Genomic DNA, 25,709 nt, shown 5'->3' with positions numbered 1-25,709 from the left:
AGCCGAAAGTTTATCATCACCGATGGAGTAGAGGTCCTGTCAGGAGCGCACCAGGACAACCCCGAGAACCCTGACCAGACAAAGCTGAAACGCTGACAGCACAGACCACCAAAGTGCAACACACAGGTGCACCAATGCTGAGCACGTCTGAAAATCCCGGCCTGGAGCTCCTCTCTTTGCACCTCTGTTGAGGATGGACCGTGTATGATGTGTTGCTGTGTGTTCAAGTAGCATGTTTGCTGACAGCTACCAGAAAGGAGCGACTGAGATCCTGGCACATGTCACCCTACTTAGAAATGGCAACATCTACGGTATCTTGATTATCGCTGCATCAGAAGTGTTGGCAAATGTTGACTTTAATCATAATCATTGAGTGGATTATGCTAGTACTTTAAGGGAAGTGGGGGGTTGCAGTACGAAACCCTCTTGTGTTTGAGGATAGAATTTGTCGGAAAGCCGCTACAGAAAACCGTCCAAGATTGGTGCGCTGGTGCATATTTGGATTCCGAATTGTTAGGTCATGCACTGAATTGACATACAATAATTCTGCGTGTCCGTTGGTAGGTGATTTGTGAACCTGTTTGATCCATTCCAGAGCAGCTTACAGGTAGGGAGCATAGAGTCCTAACTCTACCCCCAGCCTTCCAGATGGTCTTGGAAGGGTCCACCATTGGAATTAATGGAATTGAACCCACTTTGGGCTGAGTTTGGCCATCTCTCTTTTTTGACTGCCTCCCTTTCTACTTGACAGTAGTAACCAGACTGAAGGGAGAAATATCATTTTCTGCCTGTCAGCCTTCTGAGTCCCCAGTAGATCTGAGCACTATGGCCAGCCAACAGCACCTGAGCACCCAGAAGGTACGTGGTGCAAAACAGACATGAGAAAATGCATGTCCAGAGACATGAAACCACAAGGTAAGATTCTAGATCTGCAGCTCTAAAAGTACCAAGCATCCGCCTTCCTGTCTTTTTGTTGGGCTTCATGTTTGAGGGCATCCCCTTATTGCCTACCTCACTGGCAATGTGCGACTATTTCATGAGCTACGGTCCAGATACAAATGTACTTGTATTATAAGTCACTGTCAATGTTCAAGGTACTTTGTACACCAGTGACATATGCATTATGTATATGTGTCAGCTGAATCCCTTTGTTGACAAAAAACAGAACCAAACATGAAGGCTCTTAAAGCAAAGTTGCTATATAATAACATGGGTTCTAAAGGAAGGATTTTGGGCTGCAGCTAATAATTATTGTTCCAGTTGGTACCTACTTCAAAACCCCATGAAGCTTATCTTGCATTACATTGACTCTTGTCTCATTGGTTCAATCCTTCTCCTCAGATTAGACATATCACACACCGAGTAAATGGAAGAATTTGTGTCCTATAACTGCTTTGGAGTCTCTAGTCCTCATCTCTTCTCTTTAGTGTATTAAAATTTATTCCATGCAGCTTTTAAGATATGCTGCTTAGAAATGAAGCAGCCAAAACATGGGGATTACACATCCATTTGCATATTAATAATGAAACACATTTGTTATGATACTTACAAAAGATGCTGAAACATTGACTGTCCCGGAGACTGCGATCTATTTATGGACCTGGCACAACAAGGACAGCCACCATGTATAAAGGATGTGTGTGAATTATTAAAACATGCACTCTTACTAACAAAACTTAATATTAATCCCATTTTAGTCTTGGCTGTCCTGATTCTGGGACTTGGAATAGGAAGCATAACTCACCTGCTGCTTCCTATTTCCAGCAGCCAGCTCTGGGCTTTCAGATTTATTCTCTCCCTGCTCTAGAGGAGCAGGTAAGAGCTCCCATTTTGGAACATGATACCTGCAAACTGCCTACACTGACTGGAGGCATCTGAAGCAGCCCAGTAGGACCATGCATAGTGATTGAAGCGTAGTTCAGTCTCCACATCTATTCATCCCTTGGGTTTGCCAACAAGGACAGCCATTGTGAAAGTAGGTTTTATGACGGACACCTGCCCACCAAGAACTGGACTGATGCCAACTATCCTCACAAAGGCCACCTCACAGCCATTGAATGGCTCTTGGTCATTGCCCAACTCAGCCAGACTGAACTGTCATCCTACCTGAAATTTGAACCATGTGGAGAAGGGTGTTACAAGGAAGATGGAGAAACATTGTTCTGCTTGGCCTCTGAGGATAGGACAAGAAGCAATGGGATTAAACTGTAGCGGGGGGGTTTAGGTTGGACATTATGAAAAACTTCCTAACGGTCAGGGTGGTGAAACACTGGGATAAGTTGCATAGGGAGGTTGTGGAATCTCCATCTCTGGAGATATTTAAGAGCAGGTTGGATAGACATCTATCAGGGATGGACTAGATGGTGCTTGTTCCTACCGTGAGGGCAGGAGATTGGACTCAATGATCTCTCGAGGTCCCATCCGGTTCTAGGATTCTAGGTGATAAAAAGTATCAAAGGGGAAGCCGTGTTAGTCTGAATCTGCAAAAGCGGTGAGGAGTCCTGTGGCACCTTATAGACAAACCGAAGTGTTGGAGCATAAGCTTTCGTGGGCAAAGACCTACTAGGTCAGATGCATGTAGTGGAAATTTCCAGAGGCAGGTGTAAATATGCAGGCCAGAATCAGGCTAGAGATAACGAGGAGGATCCAATCAGGGAGGATAAGGCCCACTTCTAGTATCTGATCTGGAGGTGTGAATACCAAGAGAGGAGAAGCTGCTTTTGTAGTTAGCTAGCTATTCACAGTCTTTGTTTAATCCTGAGTTGATTGTGTCAAACTTGAAGATGAACTGTAGCTCAGCAGTTTCTCTTTGAAGTCTGGTCCTGAAGTTTTTTTGTTGCAGGATGGCTACCTTTAGATCTGCAATTGTGTGTCCAGGGAGATTGAAGTGATCCCCTACAGGTTTTTGTATGTTGCCGTTCCTAATATCTGATTTGTATCCATTTATTCTTCTACGTAGGGATTGTCCAGTTTGGCCGATGTATATAGCAGAGGGGCATTGTTGGCACATGATGGTATATATTACATTAGTAGATGAGCAGAAGAATGAACCAGTGACAGTATGGCTGATCTGGTTAGGTCCTGTGATGGTGTTGCTGGTGTATATATGTGGGCAGAGTTGGCACCGAGGTTTGTTGCATGGATTGGTTCCTGAGTTAGTTATTATGGTGCGGTGTATAGTTGCTGGTGAGAATATGCTTCAGGTTGGCAGGTTGTCTGCGTGCAAGGGCTGGCCTGCCTCCCAAGGCCTGTGAAAGTGAGGGATCATTGTCCAGGATGGGTTGTAGATCACTAATGATGCGTTGGAGAGGTTTTAGCTGAGGACTGTAGGTGATGGCCAGTGGTGTTCTGTTGGTTTCTTTCTTGGGCTTATCCTGTAGCAGGAGGCTTCTGGGTACACATCTGGCTCTGTCAATCTGTCTCCTCACTTCCTCATGTGGGTATCATAGTTTACAGAATGCTTGTTGAAGATCTTGTAGGTGTAGGTCTCTGTCTGAGGGGTTGGAGTATATGCGGTTGTACCTCAGTGCTTGGCTGTAAACCATGGATCGTGTGGTGTGTCCGTGTCCAGGATGGAAGCTGGAGGCATGCAGGTAAGCATAGCGGTTGGTAGGCTTTCGGTATAGGGTGGTGTTTGTCGCCTCTCAGATGAGTCTCTCCGCTCAGTTTTCACTTCAATGGCATCTGCTTTTCAGGAATTGATCTTTAGCTGGTGATTGTTTGTTCTTTCCTGTGTGGTTCTGATCATTAGCAACATTTCATGTGCTCTGACCACTTCAAATGCTACAATCAAGACAGAATTCCAGGTTAGGAGCAACATTCACATACAGATACACCTGACTTAACGATACCACCTTTCCTTTCTCCCACCCAGATTACCTTGCACTGTGGTAAGGATATAATCATATCAGAAGTACTTGAGTTCTTCGGCATCGAATGTAACCAGAACTTTGGTGTGGAATCCCTTTAGAACTGTAAGATCTAAACTAAAAATATCTGTTTGGCTATTTTTTGTACTCCTCAGACTGGGAAATCGATCATTGAAGGCCAAAATGAGGTGTGTACCTCCCCATCAACAGAGGTGAAGAAGATCTTTGCCTAAGAGCTTGTCTACATAGGAAAATTGTTCAGAATAGCTGTTGTGGAATAACCTATTCCATATTAGCTCCCTCAGTTCTGCGGGTAAAAAGGCACTTTATTTCAGAATAGTGTGTGCTTACAAAGTATACTGATTATTTCACAATAAAGTAACTTTCTGGGATTTGTAAAATTCTGGGCTTTTCTCTGTATAGAAAAATTCTTAAAAATAATTCTTCTTTGCACATGGCAAAAAAGGGGAAACTATACAAGGAAAAAGAAAACTGGTTTTCAAAAATACATATGTTTTAATTAATCCAAGTAAGTCTGAAATTCAGTCTATTGTGCTTGATAAATTGTGATTATAAACATGAATGGTTTGCACAATGAGCTAGCCTTTTAAAAAACTCTGAATGCAAGAGTGGTTTTAAAGACCATTTATTGCTACAGAAACCCATATTTTGGTTTTAGATGTCTGCATACAGATTGAATAATTGAAGCGGTAAGGATGGGGCATTAACGGAATAAATATTCATTAGCTATTGATTTCCAAGCCTGGAAAATGCTGCCTTGTGCTCTGTCTTATGATCAAGTATGCATGTACCTACCCACCTCTCAGAGCTGGAAATGAGGAAACCGTTAACTTATGCAGATGGACTCAGAGAACAGCATGAAGAGTGCAACATGTTCTCCCAGCAAGTCTTGCAGCACAGGAAACCAGGAAATGGCAAATTATTGACACTGCCTTCTTGCTTTGCTTTTATTGCCAAATTTCTCTTACAAATATTGGTGGAAAGATAAGCATGAAGATCACTGTACCCAGAATGTTTCACTTCTTGCATGCATGCCCTGTATTCTGCATGGTAGCTGGACTTTGTACTAGTCGTTGCATGGGAAAGAATAACTGATTTATTCGTTAGCTATGCAAACAGCTCATCTCATTTTAAAATGATAGAGAAGTAAGGCAAGATTCTTTCCTAGGGGATGTGAACACTATGGAGCTCTTTCCCACTTCTCTAATGTATCTAGAATTGGCTGCAGCAGAGATAAGATCCAGTCTGACACAACCTATATTTTGTGTACACAAAGCCTGCTGGCCAAATGACATCTGTCGGCCACAAGCACATATGATTCTCTTTCCATGCCCATCCTCCAAACTAGACGTCACACACCATTGAGCTATGTAGATACATTGTGGGAAGAGATTTCACGCTAAAATTCCACCCTGTTATTTGGTCTCTGTTGCTCAATGCACCATTGATCCATACATGCACAGTCTCCTCCTACGTGCTTCCCTCTCAGAGTACAGAGGCAAAGTGAGTTCCTCATCTACCTACCACAATGCAATCGGGTCCAAAGCAGAGGGAAGTGGGCAGGCAGTGGAATACAAAGAGGAACCAACCATCTCAAAGACCCTCCAGTTACAATAAGGAAGTGCTGAAGAGACTATACTGCTGAGACAACTTCTGGGAAAGATTGTCCCACCAGGAGCCAGTCATCCAGATACAGGACTGCCATAAACCCATGGCATCTCATCTGGGCCACTACTGCTGTGAACACTTTTGTGAACACTCTGGTCACCATCGCGAACCCAAAGGGGACAACACAGAACTGGTAGTGCACACCGATACCATGTCACTGCACCAACAGTGTCCATGGAGGCAGGCTAAGAGTTCAAGGGCTGTAGCACAGCTCTCCTGAAATGCATCATCTGTGGCCTGTTTGGTAACTGCACTGTGAGACACGGAAGTGAGCACTGATGTCCATGACATGTCCGTGAAGATGTCTGCTATGGGTATTTGCACCAGAAAAGCGGCTGACACCTGGGCTGTTGTTGAGTGGGCCTTCCCCGGGGTTGGAAGCAGGACCTCCTGCTTGCTCACAGTAAGCCCAGAAGCCCAGATACAACCATGATTATTTGGGCTGACACCAGAGGCCCTTTAAGTCTGTCCTAAATAGTCACAAAAAGCTGCATCAATTTGCAGAAGGGTCTTGTCCTGTCAATACAAAAGACTAACACCTTTCTTACACCCATAGATTGCAGACACCAGTCTTCTCTTGTCTTACAGTTTTGGGAAGAAGACTGGCAGAAACGGGTCTTGGTTGATGTGAAATTGTGACTCCACCAATTGTGGGTAGAAAGGCTGGGAGGAGCCTGACCTTATCGTTGAAGAAACAGCACAGGGAAGCTGTTCAAAGTCTGAAGTTTAGATACCCTTCTTGCCCAAGCAATCACCACTAGAAGTGACTTTCCAAAAGAGAAGCTGTCGTGGCTGTACCCACTATGTCATTCAGAGTGGAGAAGACGGGGGGCCCACAGCAGACTTTAAAATAACTTGCCACTAAAGGCCTCTGATTACAAACTCCCCAAGGCCACAGATTCCTGCGCCTTGGATTAGTATTGTTGAAGTCACCCAAATTCTAAACCCCTTTGAGAGCCCGGGGAGTGCATTTGGGAATTCCTTCCTGTGAAGTACCCCTGAGCTCCTTAAACCTCATTTTTTGAGGAGTAACGTTAGTTCAAACCAAGGGGTTTGATTCGCACTAACACATCCCGGAGCGCACTTCCTGGTTCAAATCAGCTAGCGAGCAGAATAGCACGCGGGCGAGATTATGCTAATGAAGTGTGGGATATTTAAATCCCCGCTTCATTAGCAATTTTGCTCGGCTACATTTGCATCCCTAGTTTGAACTGTGTACCCTGTGTGATTTTCTGTGTCTCAAGATTAAGCTATAGAACCCCTCCCCAGTCATATAACAAAACCGTCCCTATTTAGACTATTGTATGAACGACATATAGACCATTATAACCCATAAAATGACAGCGTATTGTTTCTTTAATGTAAGTAGGCCTCTCAATTTAGCATTCACTCTGTCTGATTTCAAAAGGCAGAAACAGCCAGCAGTACTAAACAGTCAGGGATTGGTATTTTATAACATTTTATTAGCAGTGTAACTTAATACAGTAAAACTCCAATTGTCTAGCATCCAGTGGTCCGGCACTCCTGATAGTCCGGCACCAACTGGAACCCAGGAGTGCTCTAGCCAGCCGGACAATTGGAGATCCTGTGAGTCCCATGCATGCTCACGGGCCGGGAAAGGGAAGGGGAGAAGAGGGGAAGGGGATTATACCCCTGTGACAGGTCTGCTGGGACCCGCACTGTGTCCGGCTGGGGGTTGGCAGGGGGTTGGCAGGAAACCGTGCGGCGAGGGGCGAACCCTCCACCATTTTACAGGGAGGCGGGGGAAGCCCCATGCAGCTGCCTGCTACAGGCCAGCTGGGGCTGCAAGCAGAGGAGAGGGGGTGAGGCAAGGGGTGGCACTTCGGGACCAACCTGGCAGCACCCCAGCTGCTCTGCCCTGATGCTTCCTCAAGTCCGCTGCCGCTACCGCTTGCAGCCCCAACTGGCGTATCACCAGCGGCTGCAAGGGGCTTCCCCCGCCTCCTTGCAAAATGGCAGAGGGTTCGCCCCTCGCTGCGCCATTCCCCGCTGACCCTCCCCCCCCGCTGGTTGCAGCGTGGGTCCCAGTAGACCCGTCACAGCCCCCCGCTGGAGTACCCCCTGGTACTCCGGCATATCCGATAATCCAGCACCCCCTGGGTCCCAAAGGTGCCAGATTAACAGAAATCTACTGTAGTAGAATAATACAAATTATGTGGTCCTCAATTTCCATAAAGCCAGCTGCTCAGCACTTTTCATTGTGCTAGAAAATGGTCAAACAATTACTGTCAAATCTAGTTTCTTTGAATTACGATTTGTCAGTGAGGAAACCACTAACTTGGTTCACTCAGTACTTAGAACCGATTCAGCAAAGCACTGAAACATGTACCTAGCTTTAAGCACAAATGAGTAGCTCAGTTCAATCCAATGGGATTACTCTCACACGTAAAATTAGGCCCATGCATTAGGGGTTTGCAGAGCTGAGCCTTAATTTTGGAGAGGCTTTATCTGTGGCCTAAGAGATTTTCCACAAGCCAGTGTCAGATCAAAGGTTGATTTTCCCCCCCTAACAGTCCCGACAGCGCGCCCATCTCCTGTGAGTGATGATGCCTGTGTAAAAATGTTGCATCATTCTGCAGCAGCTGAGTTGTGTCTACAGCAACACAAAAAAAGCTACACAGAGCTGTTTGCTGTGCCCCTTTATTAGGGGAGAGTTCTGGTAACCGCCAGCAAAAGAAACCTGACGGCTTGTTTTGTTCGGAGCACATTTGCTCTTTCCGCCGTATCCTCAGAGATTTATGCTTTTAAAACACAAGTTCCCTCGAGCTTGGTTGTTAAGATCCTCCCGCTCCAGCTGAGAGGCTCTGCAGCGTGTCCTTGAGTGAGAGCACTGCAGCAGATCTTAAAAGCTTTAATCACCTGGACATTTTCCAAAAAGGCCCTCAACCTACCTCCTCCCCCATCCCCTTTTTCTTCCCATCCTCACTCTGGACATGCAGATCTTGGTCATTAATATTTCAGCATCAGCCAGGGGCAGGCATTGGCTACCTCGCAGCGCAGCTCGTCAATAAGAACTGTCACGGGCTCTGTGGCTCACCACGCTGTCTTCATCCCGCAGGGGAATCAGAGCCAAAGGCAGCCAGAGACAAAGGCGCAGAGAGACGCAGCAGCCCCAGACGGGTAAGCGTGCACAGCGCAGCGTGCCTCGGGGGCTTGTCACCAGCACCCTCGGCCCAGACCTGCGACGCGCCCCAAAGCAAGCAGACGAAGATGGATGTCTTTAAGAAAGGCTTCTCCATTGCGAAAGAAGGTGTGGTGGCTGCAGCAGAAAAGACCAAACAGGGAGTGACCGAGGCTGCGGAGAAGACCAAGGAGGGTGTGATGTATGTAGGTAAGAGAGAACTATTTTTAATACACAATTGAGCATGAAATATGACATCAATAATTTTCCAGAAAGCATGGAAGTACCTGGACTGGAGAGTGGGCAAAACCTGGGACTGAGATGCAGGAGATCTGCTCCCAACCCTAGCTGTGTCGCAAGCTCGCTGTGTAATATTGGGGTATCAAAATCTTTTGTGCCTCATTTTCCCTATCTGCATCACAACTTCCCAGGGTGGGGTAGGGTTGCTGGATTGCTGCATGTGAGTTAATGCAATGTTCAGAAAGCATGTTGAGATCCTCCGGTGGCAGGTGCCTATTACAGTTGTTATTCACTCTTTGATTTCAGGGTAGGTCACTTGCTCTTCAAGCATTTGAGTACAGTGATCTCTCCTTCACCTCCTGCCTGCCAAAGATGCAGTGACTGAGGTTATTAAGGGCGGACATTGTTTCTACTTATTAAGTTAGGCTAGTAGGAATCACTTATTTTCCCACCGTCACTTCATTTTATTCTGAAATCCTCCACCTTATGTTCTATCCCACTTTACATTTGCCATGCAAAAATCCCTTGCTTGATTTGTAGAGAGACCGTTATCAGAGCTGTCCAGTGACTCGGTGCTGTCTTTCCTGTATAACAAATGCTCTTCATTCCCATAAACCCTCCAGAGGTCATTTCAAAACTGCCCTTGAAACCTGGTCTCTGCACTGTTGGATGGAGGTGCAGGTATGATCCAGCTGAACAAACCCGGGGGGCTGGTATAACACTTATGTATAGCCTTACTTTCTTAACCCGGTATTCTCAGAAGGGAGGCTTGCTGTAGTATCTGTTGGCTGTTGGTAAGATGAGATTTTTAAACAGAATAGGCTCTTGATTCCATTAACATTGCCTTAGACATAGATGGTCACCATTTAAAAACCATACTGTAGTTAGATTTGCATTTTCAAAATGCAGTGGAATCAGAAAACCCCATCTGTAGCAAATCTTCCTCCCCAGATTTAGACAACTACTGATGTAGTGCAGCTGATCCTGTCATTATCTAGCAATTTATAACCAATTCACGTTTTAATCTGAAGTGAAATGCCAAGCAGAATTTTAAGATTACAGCATCACTACAAAGAAATAAATAAAATTGGTAAATACAACATGAATTTGTGCAATCTCACACCCAGCTGTCAAATTTGGGGATTGCTGTGGTACCCAGTTCCTTTTTCCTAGGTGATCAGAGCAAGGTCACACCAGAATATTTAGCATTTTTACACATATTTCCCCAGGCCTTTGATTTGCTTTTCACTTTTGCAGAGTCATGAGACAAACTGGAGTTTTCTGCCATGACTTATGTATTTAACCATTTCGAAAACTCTTTGAAAATCTTTTTCTCCTTCTTGTTTACCATAGAACTGGAAGGAACTTTGCCAGCTTATCGAGGCCAGTCCCTGGCACTCAGGGCAGGATCGTGATTAAATAAAGCATTGTGGGACGCTGTGCTTATTAAGAGCAGACTGGTGGTGAGCGTACACAACAGGGATGGGGAACCTCTGGGCTGTGGCTTGCCTTGGTCCAGCCTGCGAGGCTTAGGGCTCTCCTCCCTTCCCAGGGGCGGGGTGGGGGGTAGGGGGTGGGGGGCAGAGAATAAGCCTCGTGGGTTGAATCAAGACAAAGTGCCTGGCTGGGGAAGGCAGCGTCTCTGTGCACTGCCCTTGCCCTCCTGCCTGGGGGGACAGCAACACTGGGAAGCTCTGTTCTTGCACTTTGCTTGCAGAATCCACCCCTGTCACTCTCAGCCAATGGGAGTGATGGGAGGGACCTGCAGATGCAGGGCGGGGCAGAGCCATGCCCAGTCTCCTGCACCCTCCTGCACCTTCCCTCCCTCCCAAGCCTCGCACCTCCAGCCCACTCTTGCAGCCTGCGTCCTCCCCCCCTCGACTTCACACTCCTACCCCCGGCCTGCTCCCCGCCAGCCTTTTCCCACACGGAAGCCCTCACTTTTGGCCCCACCCAAAAGCATAGGGGAGCCCAACAAAATCTACTAGCCCTGGGCCCCCAGCTGAGCTGATCCGGCTCTGGGGCTAAGCCCTGAGCTTTGGTACTTCCCCTCCTCCCTCCGTGATCCCATCCTGTGGGGTGGGCGCCCAAGGGGAGGGAAGTGAGTATCTCTCTCCTTGTCACTTGACGGCCAGGTCAGCTGGGGGGGTTGGTTTTGTTTTTCCTTCTCATTCTCACTTGTGTGTGGCCCCCAACTGAGTTTTCTATGGGTCAGTGGCCCCCAACCAAACAAGGCCCCTCACCCCTGGTGTGCTGCCTGGTAGAGCTTTCCAGGGTGCCCAGGATTTCACAGAGTGGGGGTGCCAGACAATTCTTCTCGCTCAGGATCCGGTTTACATGAGCCAAAGAGGTGGATGCCCGGTACGTGCCTGTGCATCACCCATTTTCACTGCAGCAGCCAACACCTGCTTGTCTTGCTGCCCAGGGGATGCTTAATCAAAATGCCCAGCCCCGATGCCATGCTCGTGAGCTGCTCTCCCGCGTCCCAGTGCCTGCCGCTGAGAGACTGAGTTTGCAACCTGCGTCCGAAGGGAGGGAGCTGCTGGGCGGTGGGCACACGCGGGGATGTGAAAGTCTTTTCAGGAGGTCAGGAAAAGGACAATGGTGGGGGAGGCGGATGTCTGGTTTTGAGTCAACTTCTTACGTAACTTGGCGAATGAATCGAAAGCTGCATTTCACGGCACTGGTGGGGTCTCCGTGTCCCCACGCACATTCCAGGTGCCCAGGCGTCCGTACCAGCTTAAATGGTTGAGCTTAAATGGCTCGTTCTGTGACATCTACTGAAGCATTCAGCTTCCTGAAGCTTACACAGTCGTTGTAGTCTGGCCGATCTCTGGACCACGACCCCTGTCCATGTACTTCAGCCAGAGGTGGTGAGGGCTTCCATTCAAATGGGGTCCTTTCTGCCAATAGATGTGGCTACCCAGGTGCGAAAGAAAGATCTAACAGCTTTTTGAAATATGTTGTGCCCATGCTACCGCTGTCCCGGAGAATGTAATGGCTGTTGTGGATTCCTACTGTTACTGCATGATCAGCCGCCACCCCAGGACAAATTCTTAGCTGGTGTAAATAGGCATAAACTCCAGTGAGGCCAATGGAGCGACGTTGATTTACACAAGCAGAGAATCTATTGCAGTATTGAGCTGGAAGGCGCACAGGAGTGCAAGCAACATGGAAAGCGCAATGGTCATCACAAAAGTATGTTCAGTATCATGTGAATACTAGATACTCCAACCCAGGAGCTCTCAGTAAACAATGCAGTTCTGACACGCCCAAATCCTCCGGCCCCATGCATCACTCATAATACACCCCTTGCATTGACCTTTACACATGGCAAGGCCACCTCCAATGCCTCCTGCATGAACCGAACGTGCCCGGTCACATCCTGTTTCTTTCTGGGCATGCCTATCCTCAGTGCCCAGCACTTCACCACACGACTGTGTCCCTGCTTAGAATATAACCCTTCTGACTGGTGCCTCCGTCCCCAATGGCAGACTTTCAGGATAGTACGTATTGCTCATTCCTTTCAGAAGTAGGGCAGGGAAGGGATGAACTTGAAATTCTAGGCACACGAGCTGCAAGGAAGTTAAAAATTAGCAGTGCCACTTGACGGCTTCCACTGACTGCTCTGCAGTCCAACAGATGCCGCTTGTTGGCAGGGGTACATGCCTGAAGAAGAAGATTAGATTGCATGCAGTGCTTTATGGAAGCTGACAGCTGAGTCATTGGGTGTGGTCCTGAGTGGAAAGAACCTAACAAGCTGTGTGCAAGCTGCAGCGCAAGAGGCTTTTGGCTGCTGCTGCGGCTGCTTCCATCTTTATCTGCATTTAGCTGTTTTTGTTTTCCCAGGGCCCCTTTCCCTTGGCATTGTTTTCCAGTTAAAGGAAAGGGGGAAATCAGAGCTATTTGTGAAGAGTCCTGGTAACAAACCCCAGATGTAATGGCTGAGATAAGAAAAACTCATTACAATTCTTGTTCTGGTTTGTATGTTCACTGAAGTAATACAAAGATACCAAATACATGAGTTCAGCTAATTCACCCAGCTGGTTTCCTTGATTTTTCCATATTTAACAGCGTTGCATTTTTATGAGCAGTCATGCAGAGCTACCTTTCAATGGCTGGTCCTCGTAGAATAACTAACTGTTGAGCAGTGCTCTTTGGGAATGGTACAGCCTGGTGCAGGGGGTACATGTAGGAATGGGTATATTAGAACAGAACTTGGTGCACTCAGCACACATCGGCACTGCATGTATTTTTGTGGACATTTATGCCATGCAGACCTGTTCTGCTCAGTGCTGTTAGCTGCTACATGATTACAGAGAGTATTACAAGCAGAGTGCAATTGTCTCTGGCTTTCAGATACTCTGCTATATCAAGTCATTCTGTTACATTAATCAAGGATTTAGTTTCTGCTGCGTGACTGTATGGTCATTTAAGGGTGAAGTAGAATGTTAGGTTGATAAGTAGAAAGGCAGCTTCTTTGTATTCAGCTCTGGATGACCTTAAGAAACATAAAAAAAGGGCGTGTGCTATGTTTGGATACTGTGCTATAATAGGGTTAGTGCCAGGATATTACAGAGACGAGGAGAACGAGGTAATACCTTATACTAGACAGATGTCGGTTGGTGAGACAAGCCTTTGAGCTACACAGAGCGGGGTTATGTTTGTACATTACACATTTCAATCCAAAAGGATGCACTTGGGCTGGCTTAAGAGTTATCACAGAAGTGCACATGTTCTGCCTTCCTTCCAGGCTTGTAATGAGTGCAGGGCATGGTCTGCGGCTAACTCCCCCCTTCATGCACAATTATTGAATAGGTGCTGCTGTAGCTAAGGAGTTGGGTGCTTCTGCATCACTCTGGATAGCACTTTGTAACCTGGCCATTAGAAGTGTCTGTTGTTATGTCACAGGCATGAAAAAGTCAACAGGAGACTTGTAGATTTAAATGATTCTTTAAAACTCGGTAAGATGGAAACAATGGGAAACAGTTTTTAAGGAAGATTCATTATTCAAATCAATGGAATTACACGAGAGATGGTTTTTAATGTAACACTGACTCTAGCTATAGCAGGGCCTTCCAAACACTCGAGCAGAGTTTTCAATTTGTGGTCCATGGACTCGGGAAGGTCTGATTTCCAAAGGGCCCTGCACCTTCATTTCGCAGTGTTTAGGGTTCTTCTAATGGTTGAAAATCTCAGCTTCCCAGCCTGGGCAGACACACACGTCCTAGCTCTGCTCAAGCTACAAATAGCTGTCTGGACATTGCTGCCTAGACAGCAGATTCGATTAGCATCCCAAACTCTCGTCCAGGGGGCTGAGTGGGCTTGTACCCAGGGGGCTAGCCAGTGCCACTGCCGTGCCACCACGGCCACGCTGCTATTCTTAGTGCATAGTTTGAGCAGAGGTAGCGTGTTTACCTATTGGGGAACACAACAAGCTGCAGAGCAAAAAATGCTGTAAGTGATCTGATGAACTGTGCACATTGCAGAATACCAGGCATGGGCACAATATGGCCTGCAGGCCACAGCCAGGCTGCCAAGTGCTGGATCCATCCTGTGGCCCAGTGGGAGCCTCGGGCTGGTTCCCTGCTTGCCCCACCCCCCACGCCACTCAGAGTGACTGGCTGCGGGGGTCATGTGCAGCAAGTGGGTTAGGAGAGGCTTCATGTGCTGCCCCACCCCCAGCACAATCTCACAGCTCCCATTGGCTGGAAACTGGCCAATGGCAGCTTTCTGTTTGCAGGTCAGGCAGCACACAAAGTACCCCCCACCCTGGGTCTCCTTGCACTCAGAGAGGTACATGGCTCCATCAGCTGGCCACTGTGAATGCATGTGGGGGTGGGCCAAGTAGGGAGCCTGCCTGAGAGACCTGCTGGATGGGGGCCACCTAGGTAAGCACCTCCTGGACAAAGCCTGCCTCAGGCACCCCAACCCCTTCCTCCCGCACTTCAATCCTCTACTCCCTCTCCTACCCCCTGCACCATGTCATCCAAAGCCTCTGCATCCCCACTCCTGCACCCATAGCCTGCACCCGAAACCCCTGCCCCAGCTCACAAGCCAAACCCCTGCACCTCTGCCCCAGATCACAAGCCCCCTCCAAGGCCTTCCGTCCCTTCCTACACCCTTCCTCAGCTCAGAATTCTCTCCTGCACCAATACCCCCTCTTGCACCCACACCCCTTCCTGCACCCTAATCCTCTGCCCCAAGTCACAACCCCTTCCTTCATCCAAACTCCTTCCCAGACCCCACACCTCTTCCTGTACCCTAGTCCCCTACCCTGAGCTCCCAACTGCACCCATCAGAGACCCTGCACTTCCTCCATTAATATCATGGAAGAGTGCAGCCCTTGACCACTTACTAAATTCTTGGAGTGTCCCCCCTCATCAAAAATGTTTGCCCCTGCAGTGCACAGATACAATGAGGTCTGCTGAGCATGTTGTTTCAGGTTAAAGTTGTTATTCCGTAGGAACCTGTCCCTTCAACTTCCATTGACTCAAGCACCTCAGCTCAGTGTGGGGCTGCTAAATGCATCACATATTCCTACATAGTTATTTATAGTTGTTTGTCACAATGGTATTTAGAAATACCGAAGCTGTCACCATCACTGTGACAGTGATCGGCAGCATCTGCCTCTCTGAGCCCAATCTTCGACTTCTGCTGCCTGTGGGGTATCAGGGGCGTAAAAAGTTCTGAGCCTGGCCCTCAGGAGCTGGAGCTCAGTGTTTGAAAATGTGTGGGGGGGGGGGGGAGGGGGGGGGAAGAGCAGGATTTGGATGTTTCTTTAAGGTAAGTTCTTGATGTTCTGTTAACTGATTAACTAACCTAACGTGTGGTTAAAGGCTCTGTTAAATCAACCAGCTTCTCATTGAAAGATGCTACTGATGTGGGTAAAAGGCAAAGGTTAACTGTCTAGGCACCTCCAGATAATGCACGTGCCAGAGAAATGAACTGGAGCTACCCAACTCCCATAGACTTGAGTGGGAGTAGGACTCAGGAGCACAGCCATTCAGAATTGAGGTGCTCTGCTTGCAGGACCCAGAGTGCTCTCCCCTAAGGGATGAAGTTGACGAAGCCTGTTTCCTTCCACAGGTGCCAAAACCAAGGAAGGGGTTGTGCACAGCGTGAGCTCAGGTAAGAGCACAGTCCCTACAGATTTGCGTAAGTGGACAGCGTGCAGTCGTAAATATGAACAGGAATATAATTGCTAATGGTACAAAGCAAGAGTTTTCTTTTAGGCTTCAGAAGCCAAAGTGCCATGATTCCCAGAATACTTCTTGGGTGCTAGAAACGCTCTGCATGTTGGAACTCCTAAACAGAGTAACACAGGACGGCTCCTGGAGGCTTTTGATATTCTGCTCTGCACATCAGAGAGTTTGAGTGTTCTGCTGCTGGTGGGCCAAGGATGCTCGTCACTGGGCATTGTTGTAGGTTATGGCTCAGTGCTTAGGGCCAGGTAAGAGGCACCTCTCTATGGCTTCTGCAGCACCAGCAGGCATGGCTGGGGGAGGGGCACCTGTCTCCCAGGCTGGGGTGGTTCCAGGTTCATCTGTCCCCTGCACATCCATTTCAGTGGCCCAGACTAGCTCTATAGACTGCCAGTTAGGATGGAATCCAACTAAAGCCTGGTTTGGAATTTCATTCACTGACTCTACTTTTCTTTGAACCATTAGTTGCTGAAAAAACCAAAGAGCAGGCCAACATGGTCGGTGAAGCTGTGGTGGCCAGTGTGAACACAGTGGCAGGCAAGACTGTCGAAGGAGCAGAGAACATTGTGACCACGACTGGGATTGTAAAAAAGGTATGTTCATGGTTGTCACAGGCGTGTTTGGCATTCTATTTCCTCCAACACCTGGGAAGCTTTCTGAGGCTCTGAGTTGGATATTAATTGTTGAGATCACTTGTATATATTCTTGGACAATCCTGCTGTGATCTGTTATGTTTAATATGATTATTTTAATAGCAGAATAATGAGTTAGTACCTCCTCATATGTTGCTATGTAATACAGATTAGAACAGGCACATCTGTGCATTGGTCAGAGATTTGCAAAGTGACTAGTGACTTTGGCTGCCTCGGTTACTGGATGCTCAACTTGAGATCTTCTAAAGAGACCTGATTTTTCACAAAGTGCTAAGCACCCAAGCTATGAACAATGTGCCCCTTTCAAGTGTCTTCAGTTAAGGTTCTATAAATTAAGGCTATAATACAATCTTATAATACAAACGCGCTCTCTCTTAGTTAACTACCATTTTCCACCCCATTCTTCCAGCATACCGGATAAAACACTTTTCTCTCTAGTCGGACAGATAGATATTTTAGAGAGTTGTATGTCTGTCTTGTGTCTGTCTGTAAGTCCATTTATTCATGAACTTCTTTTAAACAGTAAGAGCTAGGGCCACCAAATGTGGTATGCGACTTCCTCTTACTCTCACTGAAAGCAAGGTCAGGGTGTGGTTGTGCCAGGAGAACAGGAAGTGCTGGGAAAGGGACTGTATTACATAATGGGAAGGGGGGGACTGGGCTGTTGGAAGGGATGTGATACTGAGAGTGGCCACTGGGGATGGTGAGCCTGTTGGGGAGAGCTATCCTCTAGTATCCACTGGGGGCAGCCACACCACCAAGAACAACTGGGCCATCCTGCCTGCCATGCCCAGGACCCCCTGGCCCCACCCAGGAGTCCCCCCCCCGCAGGGTAACAGGGTGCTGCAGGCCAGGGTGCAGCCCCCAGAGCCCTGACACTCCCCCCCCCCCATGGAGGTCCTGCTTGTGGCAGAGGGGAGAGAACCACTGGATGCCAGGTCAGCTCCTGGAACTTCATCCACTCCCCCATAGGGATGCATGACAGCTGCGGTCGCATGGCGCCAGGCTCTCCAGTGCTCCCCAAAGCTGCATGCTCAGGGGCCGTGAGGGCAGGGGCGCCATTTCAGATTTTGGTAGAAGAGGGCCAACCTGTGCATGCTGTGATGGGGGTAGGGGAGAGTGAAGGCATGTGGGGGGGAGGACTGAGGTGGGGGAGAGACAGACACTGTCAGGACTCCTGGGTGCTATCTCAGCTCTGGAAGGGGAGTGGGCTCTAGTGGGTTACAGCAGGGGGAAGATTCATTTCAGCTCTATACAAGAACATCAGAATGGCCAGATTGGGTCAGACCAAAGGTCCTTCTAGCCCAGTATCCTGTCTGCTGACAATGGCCAATGCCAGGTGCTTCAGAAGGAATAGACAGAAGAGGCAATCATCCTGATCCATCCCCTGTCTCCCATTCCCAGCTTCTGGCAAACAGACACTAGGGACACCATCCCTGCCCATTCTGGCTAGTAGCCACTGATGGGCCCATCCTTGAACTTATTTTGTTCTTATTGGAATCCTGTTATGGTTTGGGCCTTTCCACCATCCGCTGGCAGAAAGTTCCACAAATTGATTGTGAAATAATTTATTTTATTTTAAATCTGCTGCCTATAAATTGATTTGGGTGAGCTTCTTGTTATGTTAGTGAAGGAGTAAATAACATTTCCTTATTCTGTTTCCACACCGCTCATGATTTTCTAGACATCTAACATATCCACCCATGCTTTCATCATTTCTTTTCTAAACGGAAGAGTCGCAGTCTTGTTAATCTCTCCTCATGTGGAAGTTGTTCCTTACCCCTAATAATTTCTGTTGCTCCTTCTGTACCTTTTCCAAATCCAATACATCTTTTTTTAGATGGGGTGACCAGATCTGCATACAGTATTCAAGATGTGGGCATACAGTGACTCTTTATAGCGGCAATATGGCATTTGGTCTTATCTATTCCTTCCCTAATGATTCCCAATATTTTGTTAGATTTTTGGTTTTTAGACTGCCACTGCACATTGAACAGATGTTTTCAGGGAACTATCCACAAGGATTCCAAGATGGGAATTTAGTTGGGATTGGTCCTGCCTTGGGCAGGAGACTGGACTTGATAACCTCTTGAGGTCTCTTCCAGCTCTATGATTCTGTGATTCTAAGATCTCTTTCTTGAGTGGGAACAGCTATTTTGTATCTATAGTTAGGATTATATTTTTCCATGTGCATTACTTTGCACTTATCAACACTGAATTCCATTTGCCTTCATGTTGCCCGATCACCCGGATTTGTGAGACTTTGCAACTCTGCAATCAACTCTGTTCACCCCTTTTTCAAAGTTTAACACAGCAATCCAATCCAGATCCCTGCCGCACAACATTCATTCCTACTCTTCCCACCCATCTTTTAAGTGGAGTACCCAGCAATGTTTCCATGTTGATCTAAGGATCCTTCAATTACTGGCATGCCCTGCCTGTTGTTATTCTTGATCACCCTGTCCTCCCTCTGTTTATAACAAACTCCCTGCAGACAGGTAATAGACAGGCCCCATCCTCCCCACCCGGCTTACCAGGAGTCCTGGGTCAGATTACACTGGTAGCTTGAGACCTCTGGTATATATCATTTAAATATCTTCTTCATATGAAATAAAAATCAGCATAGTTGTCATAAGTTACTTATTGGAGCAAAAAGCAAAGGAGAGCTCTTGGAAAGCAATAAGCTGATTATGTAAGTTGATCTTGGGCAGCCAAGATGACTTACTATTTCTATTCTCCCCAGTAAGGCTAGAGGAAAGAGATGCCACCTCTCTGCAGCCTGGGGAATTTCTTTTAATGTATAGTCCATATTTATAGAAACAATTTGGGGAAGATTAGGACAAAATTTGACCCCTAAATAATTATTTCCGGGCATATTTGGAATGGAAAATTATGAAACTGAAAAGATGTCTGTTGGATAGATCCATTGCTGTGATTTATTCCAGCAAATGCAAAACCCAATAATATTTCCAAAAATATCAACTGCATTCAATAACGATGGGATTGATGAGGATAGATTCTTCAACATGACACTAGCATATAAACTGCTTTTGTATTTTCCTGTGTATAGTCACACCTTAAATGGCTGACTGTTGCCATCTATCAGTGGTAGAAGTGAGACATTAAAAAGGAAGGCCAGCCCTGTCATATCCCTCTTTCTAGTTGAAATTGTGTTGCTGTTGTGCAGTTATTCACACCTCATTATGGTTTTCAGCCTCTTTGAAAGCTGGGTCACTGGATGGTGGAACTGTGAAAACAGCCATAAAAGATTCTTGCAGATCACCTTCTCCTGCATGCGCTTCTCAGACATCTGATTAAAGCAACCCGAGAAACAGACAGTATGTGCACATCTCAACGGGGACAGTACTGAATTGTCAACACTAGAGAGCAGTGCTAATTCGGACCCATTTTGAGTCCAGATTCAGGAGATATTTGACCCATAAGAGACACAAGAAAATCTTCCCCTTGTTTTCCAATTTATGTCAATTTTGACAACAGCTAAGCATCTGTTAATGAGGGCCATGTGATCTGGACTATGCCTTGATTAAGACAGTTTTAAACAAGAAAGCTTCTGTTCTGAGATACAATGTGGAAGTTTTAGTTGTTTCCAGTCTTTGAATGAGGAGAATGTGGAGGAACAGAAATACTCCCTGCAGGAAGGAAAAATTATTCATTAGGCCAAGCAGAGAGAAAGCACAGTGCTGAACTGTAGCCCCATGGAACTACTATTTGGGAGTTCTCTTGTAGTATGGTAGCTTCGCTTAGGGAGCTGCTGTCAACTCAGTCGATGTTATTCAAACTAGACTGACAAATTGACTAGTTGCAATAAAACAGAATTAAATGAGACTGGACAAAATAGTTCTCATCTTAACAGACATGTAGAGCCAGCTCCATGGAGGTATTTAGGTGCCTAAGTCCATTAATTATGCACCACTGAACTCCTCAAAATCCACTCCCATCAGCTACCACTTAAACCTATAGACGACTGAAGTCCCCCACGTGTTACATTTCTGCTGGTGCGCATGTACCCACTGCCTAGCCCCCAGCTCACACCTAAACCCTAGCAGGGGTCTCAAAGTAGGTTTTCCCTGCCTGGCCGTGTCTGATAGGTGTGTCTAGAGCACAAGCAACCCACATCAAAACAGCTGAGAAGGAGACAGTCATGGTGGTGCTGCCTCCCCCTTCTCGGCAAACGACAAGCAATGAGAGCCCCGCTGGGGGATGAGAGAGACCTGGTTCCAATCCTTGTACCTGACTGGGAAGAGGGACTTAAACTACATCTCCCACCTCCCCCGCGCCAGCTCTAAATACTTGTCTGTAGGGCCTCTCTCGACTTCGGTGGAAACATTGTACGTGATGTGTAAACATTCATTGCGCCAGGGGCATGGGACCCAGGGCTCTCAGGTGAGTGCTCTCACCAGCTGGCTATAGAGTCAGTCTCCTCCTCTCTCTGGACCACTAGCCTAAGCTCCGCCCCCTTATAATTATTTCCTCTTACTTGCAAGGTGAGAGAGCGCCCCTTGCCGGAAATGCGTACACAGCCGCTGGGAGGGCCGATTCCCAGCTTGGGGAGACTCATACAGGCTCTGCTCAAGCTAGTATACTAAAATAGCAGAGTGGCGGGAGCAGTACAGTCAGCAGCATAGACCCCCTGCTCAAGTCCCATCCCGTCGGAGGCCCTCAGTGCACACCCAAGCATCCCCCCCCATGCATGCCGCTGCGCCACACTGCTCTTGTTAGTGTATTGGCTTGGCCAGAGCTAGCGTGTGGGCGTCTGCCTGTACTGGGAATCACCCCTCCCAGCTGTGGGGTAGACACGCTCTCTTTGCCAGCCTTCTAAACCCCATTCTTAGGCACATAATGCATTGTATAGAAAACCTGGGCACCTAACTCGGCAGCAGGACATTGAAGAGTTAGGTATTACAACACTTATGCCTCATTGTGGATCTAGCCCAGGGGTGGCAAAGGGGCCTCTACTGGCTGGATCTGGCCCACCAAAAGGGTGGATCTGGCCCAGAGACGCCCTGCCACTCCTTTGCCCCAGGCCAATCAAGGTCTGGGGATGGGAGGGGCATGCAAAGTCTCTTGCTTTCTGCCCCCACCCTGCCAGCACCGTGCACCCTGATTGGCCTGGGGAGGGGGGAGCTCGCAAAGTCTCCTCCTGTTCAGAACAGCTGGCAGTTCTCTCTAGGTGGGGGACAGGGAGAGGCAAAGACTTCATGTGCTCCCCTACCCCCCCACCAATCAGGGTCTGTGAGAAGAAGAGCACAGAAGTGTCCTGGCCCCCTCCCCCTCTTCTGCCAGAGGTCCCACCCCTTTTGCCAGAGGTAAGCCACTTCAAAAATTAGTGAAATGTCCCCCCCATCTGAAATGATTACCCACCCCGATCTAGCCCTTTGTTTCTGGGTTTTCTGACCTGCAGCAAACACAACAACATGTGGAACTAACCTCCTGTGTAAGGCACAAACTGGGTATTTCACACCTTGAAGGAGATGGTCAGCAAAGAGAAATAGCAGCAGTAGCTGTGAGTGCAGAGATCTTGGAACACAGGTAGAAAGGAAAAAAATCTGAGATCAGATTCACCTCTGCCAGCACGGGGAGTGGCAGCTACTTGGGGAGATATGACTTGCATTTCCCTTTGTCAGATGGGATGGGCCAACTGTCCTCTCACCCTACGGATGGCCTCTCCAAATCATAGCTGAGGCACACAGACAGGTACTGTGAGGAAGTTTCCAGATCTCTGGTTAATGGAGGGTTACGTCCCCAGGGCTTCTCTTTCTGGTATCTTTCATCAGTGTCAGTTCCTTTCAAATTAAAGAAGACAGGCGGCTGATCAAGACAAGACATGACTGGGGTGTAGAAACTCGATCAAGACACCGTGACTGAGGGAGCTAGTTAGCCATGTGGGAGAGTACCTTGCTTCAGATAATGTGGGGATGGCTAGCACAGAAATGCTCTGGGCAGAAAGACAGAAAACGAGAAGGATCAGTGAAATGAAAAGGAGCCAGCTGCAGAGAAGTTCAGATGAAATTTCTTTATCAGCAAAGTAACTCGTGTGAAATAGACACTACCAACAAGATGAGCTGCAGCACATTAAAAACATACAGCATACCAATGCCGAGGCTAAATCGATTGCTTGATGATCCTTCAGTTCTGAAATTGTCAACAAGCATCTAAACCCTTGAAGTTTGAGAAAACTGGTCTTCCCTGCCCCTTTTAATCTTTACAGTAGATGCTAATGACATAAGAACATGAGAATGGCCGTACTGGGTCAGACCAAAGGTCCATCTAGCCCAGTATCCTGTCTGCCGACAGTGGCCAGCACCAGGTGCCCCAGAGAGGGTGGACCGAAGACCATGATCAAGCGATTTGTCTCGTGCCATCCATCTCCAGCCTCTGACCAACAGAGGCCAAGGACACCATTTCTATCCCCTGGCTAATAGCCTTTTATGGACCTAACCTCCATGAAATGTCATGATTCTTTTGTCCGTTACATGCCACCCCTTCAGCGGGATTGGCACAAGAGTAAATGAGAGAAGTACTTAGCTTGAACTGACATCTCACATTTTGAAACAGCGCCTGTCAAGCAGCATCTTAAAGGAAGAGCCAAAGACCAGCCAAATACCAATATATAGAACAGGTGGCTCTGTAAGCTGTGTGCTGTTTAAAAGGGAGGAAGTGATCAGTATTAGGAATAAAGCCTTCTTGTCTATGTGTAGCATGCAAGGCTCTTACTCCGTGATGTTCCGGGCAAGAAAGTGTGTAATTCCCGGCTTTGGGTTGGCTCCATGTAGATTTTTCTACTGTGCTCATCACAGTATGGTCCAAACACAGGCTGGCACTTCATTAAGCAACAAGTGTAACATCCATGTCATATCGTTTCTGCTCATGTGAAGAATGCTGAATTTGTGTGATGGGGGGAGGAATAGCTCAGTGGTTTGAGCATTGGCCTCCTAAACCCAGGGTTGAGTGTTCAATCCTTGAGGGGACCATTTAGGAATCTGAGGCAAATCTAACAGGAGGGTACTTGGCCCTGCCAGAAGGGCAGAGAACAGGACTTGATGACCTCTCAAAGTCCCTTCCAGCTCTATGAGATAGGTATATGTTAGCATTATATTATGCTCTCCAGTGCTACTGAGCTTGGGAAGTATTACTCTGTGCCAGTTCAATCTCCTGTGGAACAGACAGAGAGTTCCTGAGTAAGGTCTATTAGCATTAATGTTACCCACCCAAGGGAGCAGGTTGGCAGCTGCCAACTAGCGTCAATGCAAAACGCACAGCTGACATCCAGCAGAGAGCTTTGAACAAGTTAAGGCTGAATTCTGCTCCTGGCTACACCCAGGAGGTCAATGGAGTTGAATGGGTGCAGCCAGGCAGAGCAGATGGCCGTTAGCAGTTTGTAGCACCTGCTGCACTGAGCCCTCTCGTTAATGGGGGAGCTAGTAACAAACAAAGGGTCATGTCCCCAGGTGCCGAGCTTCTTCTATTTCCAGTGTCCTCAATGGGTGCTGAGGGCTCTGTACCCCACAGAAGAAAATAACATTAGACCCAATGAGAGTTCCTGAGCTCCTCTGGGATGCTGCTGAATGCACTGAGTTATCAGTGATATCTCTGGTCTTCTTTGCTTCATCTCCACTAAGGAAGGTTCAATACATCTCTTACTTTCCTGTCTTATTCTGGCAGGTTTCTTAAAAACACAAAGTAAACAAAGGCTTTATTTTTGGTGTGCGTGTGGTGTTTAATGCAAAGGTTTTGTAAACGAGGCCGCTCGATATCGTATGTTCCTTTCCATCCTTCTCATCCCTAGGATTGATTCCAGTGTTTTTAGAAAGTTGTCTTTCACTCGGTATCTTTGTCTGAGATCAGGGATGAACTTTTCATCTGCATGACTCTGCACAAAGCTTGCTGCATTGCAGCCACTCACCACGTGATCAAAAGCAAGCCAGCCCAGGCACGCACATACACACTTCTGTAATTGCCTAGTCACTAATATTTCACTACTGTTGTTCCGCCGCCCTCTTCATCCATTTTTCTTGTCAGGTCTAGCTGTCAGTTCATGGCTCTGTGATTTTCAAACGGTCTTGTTCCTATTATATGTCCATTCAATAATTATTCTGGTAATTTTCAGTTATTTGTAACTACTGTGTGCATGTTTAACTTGTATTGACTCTCATAATTATTTTATCTGTTTGATCTGACACAACTGTGATTTTCTGATACATGAAGCATTTGCTTTCTTAAAGATTGCACATTTTGAAAATGAATAGGGAGGAGAATCAGAAATACTTCATATAAATGGGCCAAATTCTGCTCTCCAAAAGAGCTCTCATTGTCGTTAATGGGGTTGTATTGGGAGAATTAAGAACAGAATTTGACCCAGTATCTGTAGATGAAGTGTCTTCAGGTAGGTGGGAATCCAGCCACCACAAAGGCATATAAGAATCTGATGTGGTGGAATGGCAGAGATTCTGCACCAAGGGAGCATTGTGGGGGCAGGACATGGGACTTAAGTACATCGCAATTAAACTGAATATATAACTGGAACTCTTCCCCTTTTCATGATATCTCATGATAGCCTGTGGACTTATCTCATGCTACTTAAGAACATTAAGATTCTACTAAAAGCAAAACAAGCTTTAACTGGGAGACACTGCACATATGTCGTGTTTTCAATCTTTCTCATTTCCTGTCTGGTGTAATATATCAATCTCTCACATCCCAGGAACAGCACAAGATGTACAGGATGTGCAACGTGACTGAGTGTTTCTGGTCAAACTTTTATTTTGCCTGTTAAATGGCAATACACTGTGAAATCGTATGAAGAGTGCATCATAGGGAACAAGGGCAATCCTTGTTCATATGAGCAGTCTCATTGAAGCACATGGGAGTTTATATGGCTGTGGCTGAGTCA

At 47.1% G+C, this 25,709-nt stretch overlaps 1 protein-coding gene across 1 annotated transcript in view; it reads left to right on the top strand.

The window, feature by feature from the left end:
• Positions 1–8,289: 8,289 nt before the first annotated feature.
• Positions 8,290–25,709, top strand: part of SNCG (synuclein gamma) — a 29,006-nt gene continuing 11,586 nt past the window's right edge. Inside the window, exons 1-3 of the mRNA XM_006112408.5 lie at positions 8,290–8,910; positions 16,030–16,071; positions 16,611–16,738. Coding sequence (XP_006112470.2) covers positions 8,790–8,910; positions 16,030–16,071; positions 16,611–16,738 — 291 coding nt within the window. The 5' untranslated portion in view covers positions 8,290–8,789. The remainder of the gene's footprint in view (positions 8,911–16,029; positions 16,072–16,610; positions 16,739–25,709) is intronic.

Source organism: Pelodiscus sinensis, chromosome 8 (assembly GCF_052426305.1).
Source record: "Pelodiscus sinensis isolate ZL-2025 chromosome 8, ASM5242630v1, whole genome shotgun sequence".
NCBI lineage: Eukaryota > Metazoa > Chordata > Testudines > Trionychidae > Pelodiscus > Pelodiscus sinensis.
Note: the sequence above shows the minus strand (reverse complement) of the source record. Positions and strands in the feature narration are given on the sequence as shown.